This window comes from Mchenga conophoros, linkage group LG3 (genome assembly GCF_057382185.1).
Source record: "Mchenga conophoros isolate Kocher_MC1m ecotype Shallow Benthic linkage group LG3, M_conophoros_male_GT1.1, whole genome shotgun sequence".
Classification (NCBI taxonomy): Eukaryota; Metazoa; Chordata; class Actinopteri; order Cichliformes; family Cichlidae; genus Mchenga; species Mchenga conophoros.
Genome location: NC_140528.1, coordinates 65,431,795 through 65,444,557, shown reverse-complemented (window position 1 = coordinate 65,444,557; position 12,763 = coordinate 65,431,795). Strand labels below are relative to the sequence as shown.

General features: G+C 38.2%; 1 protein-coding gene across 2 annotated transcripts; it reads right to left on the bottom strand.

Annotated features, from left to right (window-relative positions):
• Positions 1 to 502: 502 nt before the first annotated feature.
• LOC146580142 (uncharacterized) lies at positions 503 to 6,676 on the bottom strand. Of its 2 annotated transcripts, XM_085266722.1 has the most exons (11): positions 6,577 to 6,676; positions 6,075 to 6,177; positions 5,862 to 5,983; positions 5,604 to 5,674; positions 5,307 to 5,432; positions 3,761 to 3,856; positions 3,486 to 3,617; positions 3,260 to 3,394; positions 3,125 to 3,162; positions 2,998 to 3,038; positions 503 to 2,914 (listed from the first exon to the last, which is right to left on the bottom strand). In XM_085266722.1, exons 1-11 carry the CDS (start codon positions 6,620 to 6,622, stop codon positions 1,392 to 1,394), a joined length of 2,433 nt encoding a protein of 810 aa, XP_085122848.1. In that variant the 5' UTR covers positions 6,623 to 6,676; the 3' UTR covers positions 503 to 1,391. The 2 variants fall into 2 exon arrangements, with proteins under 2 accessions (XP_085122848.1, XP_085122847.1); XM_085266721.1 differs by lacking the exon at positions 6,577 to 6,676 and having other exon boundaries at positions 6,075 to 6,238.
• Between the last annotated feature and the right edge of the window lie 6,087 nt (positions 6,677 to 12,763).

The window sequence follows — 12,763 nt, the reverse complement described above, 5'->3', positions numbered from 1 at the left end:
TGTCCGTTCTGTGTTTCAGTAGCTGCAATTCCAGCAGAACAAAAGAGAAAGCAGCAGATTAGAAGAGCAAAAACATTTATACATTTTCTGTCTCACCAAGTGAACACATGCAAATTCCAATGACAACATAATGAACCATTTGCAGAGTTGTAATTTTATAGCTGTGGTCCATTTGTGATGTTGGTAGAGAATCTATATTACAGTTAAAAATGCTGTAAATAAAAAAATCAGTTAAAATGTGGTACTTCAAGTCAATTTGAAACTGAAACTCTGAACAGAAACTGCTCCTGATCAGGTTATGTGATCAGCATCAGGTTAGTAAACACAAATTAACTAGACTCCAGAAGTATGAAGAATAAATCTCAAATATGAATGAAGTCTAAGAAAAAAAAAAACTCATAAAAAAGTTAAAAAAAAAAGTTTTACAAAAATTAAATAAAGACTGACAACATAAGCTACTTGAACATTTGTTGAAAGGTTAAGTAACAACCAATTTGGAAAAATAATAAAGAAACTAATGATAATTTAAATTTTCCATTAACCAAACCTAAATGGGTTTTTTTGCAAACAATAACTTTGACTTCACAAACCACTATTTTCATTGCAAAATTTCTACCTGTGTTCCCTTCAGTGGCAATAAAATAAAATAAAAATGCTGCAAGTGGAAATATTATTTTTGCCTCAAAGCTGCTGTCTCAGATTACCATTTATAGCAGTTATACTAAAATCCAAAGAATATGCACAGTCACATGAAATAACTGATATTACAAACAATACTAGGAAATAATAAACAATGAGACAACATTTTTAATAAATCAGTAACATAGAAATCACAATTACATATGATAGATCAACAAATAACAAAAATAATGTATCCTCATATCCTTATTCAAAGCAAGTGATTGTAACACCTGTTTAACTTAATGAAAATATACTGCTATGTTTCATGTTTGTTTGTATGTTTACTTTTCTTAATTTTTTCTTCTTGCTGATAAAAATGGGAAGCAACACTCATACTGCATTCTCCAAATAAATCAAGATTTAAAAAAAATAGTTACAGTTACTAAAGAGCTCTGTGTATGGCCTGTATGTCACTGATCTCTGGTGAAAAAATATAAAATATTAAATTAAAGATAAATAATTTATGTTAAATTACCACAAATGGAGACTTGTCATTAAATAATTGTTAAAAAATTATTTCACAAATACTGTTCTTGATTTTTTTTATTTATCAATGGGACAAACCATGAACGACACCCACGTCTTGTAGACTTGATTCAGACGCTTCTATTTCTTCATCATCCAGTTTGAGAGTTTCAGTGTATATTGAATAATTTGTGTCATGGTGAGTTTGTTCTTCTCTTTTGGGTCTTCTTTTCTGCTGCTCTGACTCACTTTGTTTTGACCCTCCAGCCTAGATTGCATTTTTTTGTCTGAGACTTATTTTCAATATTTTCTTCTTTATTTTTGATAAGTCTCGCAGAGCTGCACTGTGAGGTTTTCTCTACAGTTTCTCTCAACTCTATCTCACTACAAAAACCAGTCTTGTTTTTTTTTCTTTTTTTCTTTATCAGTGCGACAATCCATGAACAACACCCACATGTCTCGCTGTCTGCACTTGATTCAGCAGCTTCTATTTCAACATCATTCAGTTTGGGAATTTTGGTGTATTTTGGATCATTTGTGTCGTGCCGAATTCGTTCTTCTCTTTTGGTTCTCCTTTTCTTCTGCTCTGACTTGCTTTGTGTTAATCCTTTGGGTTTGATTGCATTTTTTGTGTTTCCTTCATTATTTTTGACACGTCTCTTAGACCTGCCTTGTGAGGTTTTCTCTACATTTTCTATTCTTGTTTTCTTCATCTTTGTCCCAAAACTTTCACCATCATGGTTCTGCCTATGTCCTTCATGAGTCATTTGAACTTTTACTGACCTCTGTGAACCACATCTTCCTTCTTTGCTTCCCCCAATCTCATATCTGGCTTGTGGTTGAAAACGCTCCGCTTTTGTTTTTTCATTTGTACCAGCATCCTGGTTTGCTTCTATTATTTCTGGTCCCACTGGTCTTAGATGGGATTTTTCTCTGGTCTGAATTTGTTTAGTATTTCCTTTATATTCTTTCACTTTCATCTCTTCCTCCACATCTTTCTGTGTCTTAGCAGCACAACTTGCCTCCCCTGCTGTGTTTTGCCCAAACTTACTGTGATCACCTTTATTGTTTCTTTTTATTTCTCTCCTGCCCTCCTTCATATTTCTGATTTCTGTCTCTACGCAAATATCATTATCATTTGAATGTGTCACACTGATGTCCTGAATGTTTAATGTATCACGCCGTCCTTTTCCATGTTTATGACTCTGATCATCTTGTAGTATGTTTTCTTTTCCTTCATCAACTTTTTCTTTATCCTGAAATGTGTCACAGCACATCTCTGCTGTTGATTTATCAGCACTAATCTTTCCTTTTGTGTCATGTTGAAAATCTGTTTTTGTTTTCTTCTCATCCTCCTTCTCAGCACGATTAGGATTTTGGCTGTAATAATTTTCAGTTTTTTCTTTATTCTCCTGATGTTCAAAGATGTTCTCTCCCACAGTGTCAGCTGGATGCTCTGCATGGCTGTTTTTCTCTGGCTGCTTATCTTTAGCGTTTTCATTTTTATCTGCTGCTGGATTCAGGTCATCACTTCCAGTGGTTCCATTCCCCTCATTTCGTTCTTTTTCCAGAGGATCTACATTACAGGGGTTGTCAGGTGATCCCTCAGCTTCCCTGAAGCGAGGAGCCTTTGGATTATTCTCGGTGTCTGTCTCCTTCCCTTCTTTCCTTCTCTTTCTCTTATTTTTCCCATCTTGTCTCTGATCTTCATTATTGATGGTAAGTAGTTCACTGGTGGACACATCTGTGGACTCTGGAATACCAGTATCTGCAGCATGAACCACAAAGTAGAAACAAAATCATTCAGGCACCAAAGAGCTGAAGAAACCACAACAAAGTATCTGCTCTTACCTTTCTTTTTCCTGTAAAACAGAAGATATGCAGTCTGGGACCTAATGAATAAATATGATATGTAATAAATATGTTTCACATGTAGTGAAAATAATGTACTGTCAGGATAAGAAGTACAAAAACTTACGTGTTAGTGTTATCCAGCTGGAATGGCTGATAATCAAGCTGATGATGTAAAAATAAGACAAAAGAACATGATGGATTTGTTTTGCCACTCTCCATGGGTAAACCGTATCAACAATGTATAAGTGATCAGTCTTACCTCTGTGACCCTGGAATCATCAAACTGATACCATCTGTCTCCATGTTCCTCCTGGACCTTGATTGTTGCACTGTAATGTCCTCCTCTCAGATCCCCAAAATGATCCACAAACGCATACAGTTCATATGTCTGACTCTGATTACCAAAGGAAAAATGGCAAACATCAGAATGACTGAAGAAAATAAAAGAGAATATGATTAAATGCTAATATATTCTGTACATTTACCTCTGGTATCTGCAGGGTGTAGGGAACCTCCACAGAACAGGTGATTTTGACATATGACATGTAATTATAGTTGAACTCAAACCTCTTCAGCATCAGACACAAAACATCTGGATGATGCTTTATTACATCTGTCTGAATGAAAAACATTCAATTCAGTTCAGCTTTATTCATACAGCACCAAATCACAATAACAGTCACCTCAAGGAGTTTGTCTGTTCCCAATACATGTTAATATGTTTTAGTAATTGCACTTAAAGAATAACAATAGAACTCACCATAGTAGCATCAACTTTGTCATCACACTGCTCACAGTACATCTGATTTTCTCCACAGAAATCTGAAGGTTTAAAAAACTCTTCAATGCCCTTCACCTGAAAAACATTATTTAAAATCAGCTCGAACAATCATGTGCTGACCAGTGAGGTGAAGAATGTTTCTTTGAATAGGAAGATTTTAAACATGACCTACTAACTTTATTAGATAAGCCTCAAAAGTGAAAGAAAATTCAAACCAGTAAACATATACACAACTGGTCGTGTTAGTATTCATTTGGACTGCAAAGAAGGAACTGATTTACAAAATATTTAGCCAAACCAGATAGCTGATAAAAAAAAAATCCCACTGCAGTTTTTTTTTTGTTTTGTTTGTAGTTTTGTCTCTGTACGCTGATTGTAAATCAGTGAATGTGTAACTGAAGTGCAGACTTTCAGGTTTAATTCAGTATTTTTATACATGACCTGTATCAGAATTACAGCTTTTTTCAGACAGAGGTCCTCACTTTCAGAGTATTAGAATTATTGGGACAACTGACTGACAAGCAATTTTATGGCCAGATCAGGCCTGCTTCTTTGTTCTGAAGTGAGCAGACATACTATCTGATGTTGATTCAAATTGTCATATTTGCATTTATAGCTTATTGTTGTAATTTAATTTAAATTATGAAACCCAAAGACACATTAGTGAAGGTCATTGAGACCATGACTATGCTGAAAAACCAACTGCACATTTACCTGCTTTAGACAAACCAGAAAACTCAAAAGGATGGACATATATGGTATATACCTATATTCTTCATTATGATTCCTTTCCACTCACTAATATCAAAAAACAGTGGGACACAGAGTTTGAAGTACAGCTTTAGACTCCTGGAAGGAAAAAGTGCTGCACAGAATCCACTTAAGCAAAGCTAAATGTTTTCCTGGCACTTACGAGGCCTGCAATAGATGTACCTTTACATGTAGGGACGTGTATGGATTTGAATTTTAATCCCTTAAATTAAAGCTGAAAGTGTGAACTTTATTCACATGGATTGTTTGATGTGATGATATACAAAAGCAAAACTAAACAAATTGTGTATTTTTAAATGAAAAAAAAGCAATCATAAATTAATCATTTATGCTGAAGTTGTACTGTAGGCCTGTACTGTAGGCCATGGTAATTAAAGTGGTTCAGAAACTGTATCATTTTCATAACACTGTAGTTACAGGATTTATCACATGATTACTCCTCCCCATCTATAGCAAATCAATCTAAATTTAAGATATGCAACAATGATGTGTACTGAATAATGTGTACTAAAATATTAACAAAGTGATAAAGTGTAATGTTAACTTGATGCAGTGGATAGAATCATTTGATAAAAAGTAGATAAAATGAAAGTAAAATAGTTATCATTTACTGAGGAAAATGTAATATGTGGTTTTTTTGTTTTGTTTTGCTTTTTTACTGGCAACAACATATAGGCTCAAAATGTTTTCTCACAGCTGTCATGTCCTAAGAATAGAAACATGCAGAGAAGTTTGCAGCTTGTCAGATCCTTACCACACTGTAGTCTTTACTGCAGTAATCCACCAGTGAAAGAGGAAGATGCCAAAACGGTGCATCTCCGTCAGTCTGTATATGTCCTTTAGAACAGGTGGTCTTGTTTGCTAACTGACCGTGGAAGATCTGAAAACACAAATTCACAAAAACCTGTTCGTTTTATTTTAGTTCAGGTTTAATTAGGTTGCACTTGTTCACAATAAAAGTTGTCCAAAGCATTTTATACTATAAGGCAAAGACCCCATAATTAAAAAGTGATGTTTTGATCAAGATACCCTTTGACATCAATGACCTTACCTTTGATGCATCAGTGCTGGTCATTCTTAAAACCCTCTCAAAGCACTCTGCAGCATCACGCTGTTCATACACTGTGATAAATGCATATAATTAAAATTAAAAAAAAAAAAAGTACATTTGTACAGAAGTATATTTGTAATTTTACCCTACAAGTTTCCATTGTTGTAATAATTTTATAATTAAATCAATAATAGTCATATTTGACACTTATACAGTGCACAGGAGTTTACACTGTTTGAAGTTTTTGTTGTTCTTTACCGTTGTCGATGCCCAGCTTCTGTGTTATTTTATATGTGTATGCTGTATAGTTATGTAAGTCATCAAATAAGGCTTTCAGATGATGATCAAGAAACTCAGTGTGAGGATTTTCTTTAGAGTTCCTACAAAGAAAGTAAACATGAGTGATTAAAAATGCACAATAGACTTTATATATGATAAATACAGAATCATGCTTAAAGCTGGACAACAAACCTTGTAACAGCATCTCTGAAGTCTTCAGTTATGAACAGCACCTGCAGCACACTGTTCAAGTAACATGTGGATCCTTGGTTTATCAGCCCATGGTACGTATTAGCTGATGGGAAGAGAGAGTGCAAACAAAGAGGATATATATTTAAAACATTCGTCTGGATCATAAAACCAAAGACCATTTATATTTTATAATTTCTACATTAGGAGTTTAACTGGGTATTTTTTTTTCAATGTTGATATTACTGTAAAATATCTAATTTGCCAACTCTAGTCAAATTCAGTTGTTCACTGTAATTGGCTGATTGAGAAAGATCATGCCGATTTATATAATGTCTCAAAATTTACAGTGCGGGGAGCCAATAAGTCAAAAGAACTGCCTGTAAACCGTTGACCCATAGATCAGGGCCAACTTCGAGCATTGCCATTATTAAACATTTATGATGTTTAATAAAAAAACAAACAAAAAACAAACAAAAAGCTCTAAATATTTTTGAAACCTTACCCTGAGGGGTATTTTTGTAAACAATTTGTCTGTACTGTTCGCTCATTTTCAGTGCCGTTCTCCGATCACTTCACTTCTGCACTGCTGAAGGAAACTGCTCCTTAAAAAAAAAAAAATATTAGCGGTTACGCTAAAAAACCACTAAACAGACAGCGACCTGGAGATCAAGTGAAGCCCCGGAATACTTTCGCTTTCTCTTCCGGTCGCCTTGCCTGTTGCATTCAAGTGATGTTGGAAATCTTCAAATTATCAAAAGACACCCAGATGACTGACAACTAACCCGATTATTAAAAGATGTGAATGAAAATACCTAATATGTCCTGACTCAAAAACACACGTGAATTCATGTAAACTTCTGCACTTTAGATTATGAATATATTTTTAGTTTAGGATCTGAAATTAGTGTAAGATCAAAAAAAATTTATTTGAAATGAAGTGAAAGTGAACACAGCATATGAGGTAAATGAACGAAGCAGGGAGAAAAGGATCTTATGCATTTCATTTTTACACAGTACACAGCTTATATTATTGTATTTATTATACCACCATTAGAAAATATGTGTTGTGAAATGCACTCATCTCTACGTCACTTTGAAATTATAACTTTTCATCCATGGAATCATTTATATGGGGCGGCCATCTGCTGAGACCGGTTGGGGTGAGAGAAGGAAGACAGGATAAAAGCATGCTGTGAAAGAGAGACAAAGATTAATAACAGGTACGATTCAATGCAGAGAGGTCTATTAACACATAGTGAGTGAGAAAGGTGACTGCAAAGGAAAAACTCCCCAGCAGCCTATGCCTATTGCAGCATAACTAATGATTAAAATTTTATTTGTGAAGAAGTTCATGAAATCATTACTAGTTAACGTTAAAGGGATGGTTGGCTCAACAGCGCTCTGACTCTTTGTCAGCCTGGCTACAGTGCTGAAGAGAAACCTGGGGTTGTTCTTATTTTCTTCAATCAGTGACGAATAGTAAGATGTTCTGGCCTTGCAGAGGGCTTTCTTATAAAGCAACAAACTATTTCTCCAGGCTAAATGATGATCTTCTAAATTTGTGACACGCCATTTCCTCTCCAGCTTACGAGTTATCTGCTCACTAGTACGATCCAGAGTCGTACGTAGTGAGGAAGTAAAGTTATTAACAAGATAATCTGTTGGAGTAGCGTTCAGGTAGCTGCTTGACGATAGATGATAACAAGTAAGACTGGTTTCTGAGTTTCACAGCTGGGGTGGACAAGGCTAAGCATCAGGCTTTCAAATGAATTAAAAGTCTGTCTTGGTCTATCTGAAGGCTGGTGTGAAAATTTTTTGCCACACCTCAGCCTGCACTTCGAGGTTACTGGTAGTTAGAATGACTCGGGGGTGTTGATTCATTTAAACTAACATAATCATCCTGCTGTAACCAGGTTTCTGTAATGCAGAATAAATCGATTTGTCAATTAATTATTAAGTCATGTACTAACAGAGACGTGGAGGAGAGAGACCTAATATTTAATAATCCACATTTCACTGTTTTACTCTTTGGTTCAGATGTGGATACTGTATTGTTCTTTCTTTGTGATTTTTTTATGCTTAAGTTGTTTATTGCTGGTTTTTAGTTTGTTTTTTGTCTGTTTGGGAGCAGGCAGAGTCTCTATGGAGATGGGGTTATAACAAGTGTTATGAGTTGATAATCAAATGCATAAATTGGTGAAAACACTTGGAACCATAAGTCAACAGATTTGAAAAAACTGTGGGAAATAAACTGACTCACTCTTTGCCTCTCTTGCTCTCCCCGTGTTCTCTTCCCCTCTGGTCTGCATCTCTGTGTACTTTCTATTTTACTTTGATATTCTCCCGGCAGTGTACCTCACATTGTGTTTGCGCCTGCCCAGTCTCGTTATTATTATCAGTGTCACCTGTGTGTCCTGTGTGCTCCCAGGTCCCTCGTTATCCTTCTGTGTATTTATGTTCGCGTCTCCCTCAGTTCTGTGTCTAGTGATGGCCAAATGAAGCTTTCTGAAGCACTGAAGCTTGTATTGAAAAACGATTCATTACTCGAAGCTTTTCAACACAGTCCTCTCTGGTGACATCGGGTAGCCAAAAATATGAAGTGCAGCTTGAATCCACAAAATAAAACCAACTGCTTCATTATGATTGCCCACTCTACAGAGTGGAATTTTGTCTGATATTGGGCCACCGTTGTGTTGCTTTGAACGTGTATTTTTTGGGGTTAAAAATGTGGTTTATTTGTTTAATAAATAATTTTGACCAGTAAATGGTAAATGGCCTGCATTTGTATAGCGCTTTTCTAGTCCCTAAGGACCCCAAAGCGCTTCACACTACATTCAGTCATTCACCCATTCACACACACATTCACACACTGGCGATGGCAAGCTACATTGTAGCCACAGCTGCCCTGGGGCGCACTGACAGAGGCGAGTAAACTCTCCTTGTTTAAATATGCACCATGGTGTGGTCTTTCTTTGCTTGTGACTTCTTGATGTTGGTAAATACAATAATTGAAAAATACCACATTACATATAATATACATATGATAATGTACAACACATTATGGAGTATGCTTCTGCTGTGAGGTCCTGCCTCCATGCACGTATGCAATTAACCGCTAGACGGGTATATATATATATATATATATATATATATATATATATATATATATATATATATAAATAATATTATATTAGGGAAATTTTCCCAGACATATTTTTGACCTGGGGGTAGAATTGATTGTGAAATGGAAACGGAAAATGCTTATGAAATTGCAAATTAAAAACATGATGCATTTAAAGTAGCCCTTTTTCATTTTTATTTAAGAAGAGAATTTGTTCCACTGTGCGATGGCCGAACCTGTTCCTTTTCGTGGCGAAAATTTCTCCTGCCTTAAGGAAAATCCCTTCACATGGCACAGAGGAGGCTGGAGCGCACAGAAACTGGTAGAGATGCAGTTATACAGTCTACCTGGGCCCCACAAACTATCAGCTAAAGAGAATAAATAAATTCAATTGCTGCATATTTGGCAGACTAACATTTTCAGATTAATTAAACAATAAAATATATATTTTTACAACATTACATGTAAAAAATCAAGTGGAAGTTTTTCTAAAGTTATTTAATGATATTTATATTATGGAAGCAGATTTTTGACATTTTACCTTTTTCCCGTTTTCAGATATAATAAACACGCACAAAACAAAAGCAAATGGCCAGAACACAAAGCTGGAAAACCCACCAGATTGACAAAAATCAACTCAAAATTCTCCCACACAACAGAACCTCCTCTATTCCTCGCTGGCTCCAAATCTCTCAGTGGAATGATCAGTGGTTTGCTATCTGTCACCATCAAAACACTCCACAAATCCCGCAAATGATTCACTTCCTTTTAAACCATTGAATCAGACACCGAAGCAGTTAGGTTCTAAATGAAGCTTCGGACGTCACTGATCACGTGGCTCTGGCCAAACGGATCAAGCTTCGACACAGTGCTTCTGAAGCAGCGTGTTGATTTTTTTGACACACGCACCGGAGCTTCAGCTTCAAGTGGGCCATCACTATCTGTGTCGTTTCCTTCCTTTTAGCTATGTGACCTTCCTCGTGAGTTTAGTTTTCCCAGTTTAGCCTCATATCGTTGTTTGTATCACCATTTTCTCATTCTGTTAATGAAGCTATATTTTGAGTTCAGTCCCCGTTCTGGTGAGTTTGCGTTTGTGTCCTTCTCCTGCCTGCACACGGCATTTCATGACAGAAGGACGCGACCTAGCAATGGACCCAGCAGCTCATAACCCCTCTGCTGAGCTCCAGGTAGACCTCGCCTACATGGTGGAGTATCTCTGCCAAGACTGGGTAGCGGTGCCGGTAGAGGAATACCAAGAGGAGATAGCCGTCCGGTTACAGTGGATGATCTCCAGACTCCCTTGGTTATTCAGCGCTCTGCATCCACTCATCCAGGATTTTCTTGTCTTCACCAAGCACAGCCTGCCGGAGGATTGTCAGCCCAGTCTGCTGGTGGCGTCGTGGACCAGCCCGTCTCCTCCGTCTTCAAAGCGAAAACCGCGTTCATGCCACCATCGCTCCAAAACAGCTGAGCAGACTGTATCTGTAGGAGAGAGTGACTGTGCTTCATATGCTCACCTCGACACTATCTTCATGACACATCTACCACTGTGAGCAACACTGTCTCGTCCTCTGTAGATACTATGTTGCCTAAATTGGACAACTCTGTCACTATGTGTTTGGACTCTAAAGATTACTGGTTGTCCTCGCTAGTGATCTTTGTGTTCGTGAGCCATCAGATTCTGGTATTGCTCGCAGTGTTCTTCCTGAGTGTTCCAGCTGTTGAGTTAGCTGAACAAAGGACTGTTATTCCACACCAGACTCACCTACACACTGGTACTGGCATTGCATCGCCGCTGCACTGTTTTATTTCGCAGCCTGTAAATTCTGAAGTTTCCCAGCCTGAGCTCAGCCACATACCACCACCATCAGCTCTAAATAAAACAGTGCATGCTGAGGAGCACAAACCATCTAAGGCTGCATCCACACATACACGGGTATTTTTGAAAAAGAAGATTTTTCGTTTTCGTTTTTAAAAAAAATCCCATCCACACATAAAAGCCTAAAACGAAGCAAAACGCTGCTGGATCATGCCAAAGCAGCAGGTGGCAATATATTCCTAACCTGTAGAAATTTTGGCCAATCAGAAGTCTAGAACTCTGGGTGGGAAAGAGTAAACAAAGATGGTGCATAGAAGCAGAACTTAGTCCTATGTGTGGACGGACAGTAACTGTGTGTGTGTATATGTAAGCATTTAAACACTGCAGAGAGTAAAATTAACAGTAACGGTATTTTGTCTAAGTCCGCCATTGTAGAAATTCATTTCACCGAAACAATAACCTGGCGCACAGTGTGACGTCAAAAAAGGCGCACACCTTTGATGCTGCGTTTTCTCAGTTTTCCTCATCCACACATAAACGCAAAAACTGAGTTTTCGAAAATCTCCACCCTTCCTTTGCTAAGCTAGCCTAAGACTGGGATTAAGCGTTGGAGAGTTGGCCAACCAGGTCAAGTTCTGTGACCCATGGCAATGTATTCTTGGTTCTGTTCGCTATTCCTCTAAACCAGTTGTTCTAGAAACTGTTATTGGTGCGGCTTCGCTCCTGGCCTGTGTGGCTCCCCATACAGTTAGTTCTGAGATGGCCAGCCATGTCGTTTCACCTATGGACTGTTTGAACACTAATTCTCTTTCTCAGCCTGTGATTTATACTCCATCCGAGATTCTACAAAGAACTGTTTCTGGAATCTCACTTATCTGAACTGTGTTAGTCAGCAGACTGTTCCCCAAGAGACAGTTATTGGTGTTGTGGGGTGATCGTGGGCCAAGAGTTAGCAGTTCGTCTTGTAATCGGAAGGTTGCCGGTTCGAGCCCTGGCTCCGACAGTCTCAGTTGTTGTGTCCTTGGGCAAGACACTTCACCCGTTACCTGGTGGTGGTCAGAGGGCCCAGTGGCGCCAGTGTCCGGCAGCCTTGCCTCTTTCAGTGCGTCCCAAGGCGGCTGTGGCTACAATGTAGCTTGGCATCACCAGTGTGTGAATGGGTGGATGACTGGATGTGTAAAGCGCTTTGGGGTCCTTAGGGACTAGTAAAGCGCTATACAAATGCAGACCATTTGTGTGTTTTGAAACTACAGTACTTCTGTGACTGTCTCTGAGCTAATCTCTTCCAGGACTGGTAGCTCTAACCTGGAGAGTTTAAAAGCAGTGGATTTTCTTAGACCAGCCGGCCTCAAATCTATGTCTCCTGAAACTGTGTTTGGCACAATTAACCTAGTTTACCCAGTGACTGTTTTGCTCCTGTATGTATTGCTCCTGAGCTCCGCTCTCCACCTCCAGTTCCTGTTCCCAGGGCAGCTTGGGCCCAGCTTTCCCTCGCACCCGTTTTCACACCTTGGCTCCTGTGATTAGGTAGAGGATCATTAGGGGGTCCTTTTCTCCCTCTCGGGGGGATACTCCCACAGGGCTTAAATCTGTGACTCTCCACCATTTGACCCTAGAACTGAAGAAACTTCTCAGATGAGAGGTGAAACGTCTTCAAGCAACTTAAAGAAGTCCAGATGCTTTTCTTTCTAAGCTCCTTAGACAGAGGCTCCTTTCATTCCTGCATCCATACCTGCTCCTCGGGTGGGG

What these genes read in the sequence shown, in the direction of transcription:
- LOC146580142 (XM_085266721.1), bottom strand. Translation starts at nt 6,238, where the DNA reads ATGATCCAGACGAATGTTTTAAATATATATCCTCTTTGTTTGCACTCT. An exon ending in GAAGCTGGGCATCGACAACG is followed by an intron (nt 5,675 to 5,861) that starts GTAAAGAACAAC and finishes CATTTATCACAG; the next exon opens with TGTATGAACAGCGTGATGCT. An exon ending in GCAGTAAAGACTACAGTGTG is followed by an intron (nt 3,857 to 5,306) that starts GTAAGGATCTGA and finishes AATGTTTTTCAG; the next exon opens with GTGAAGGGCATTGAAGAGTT.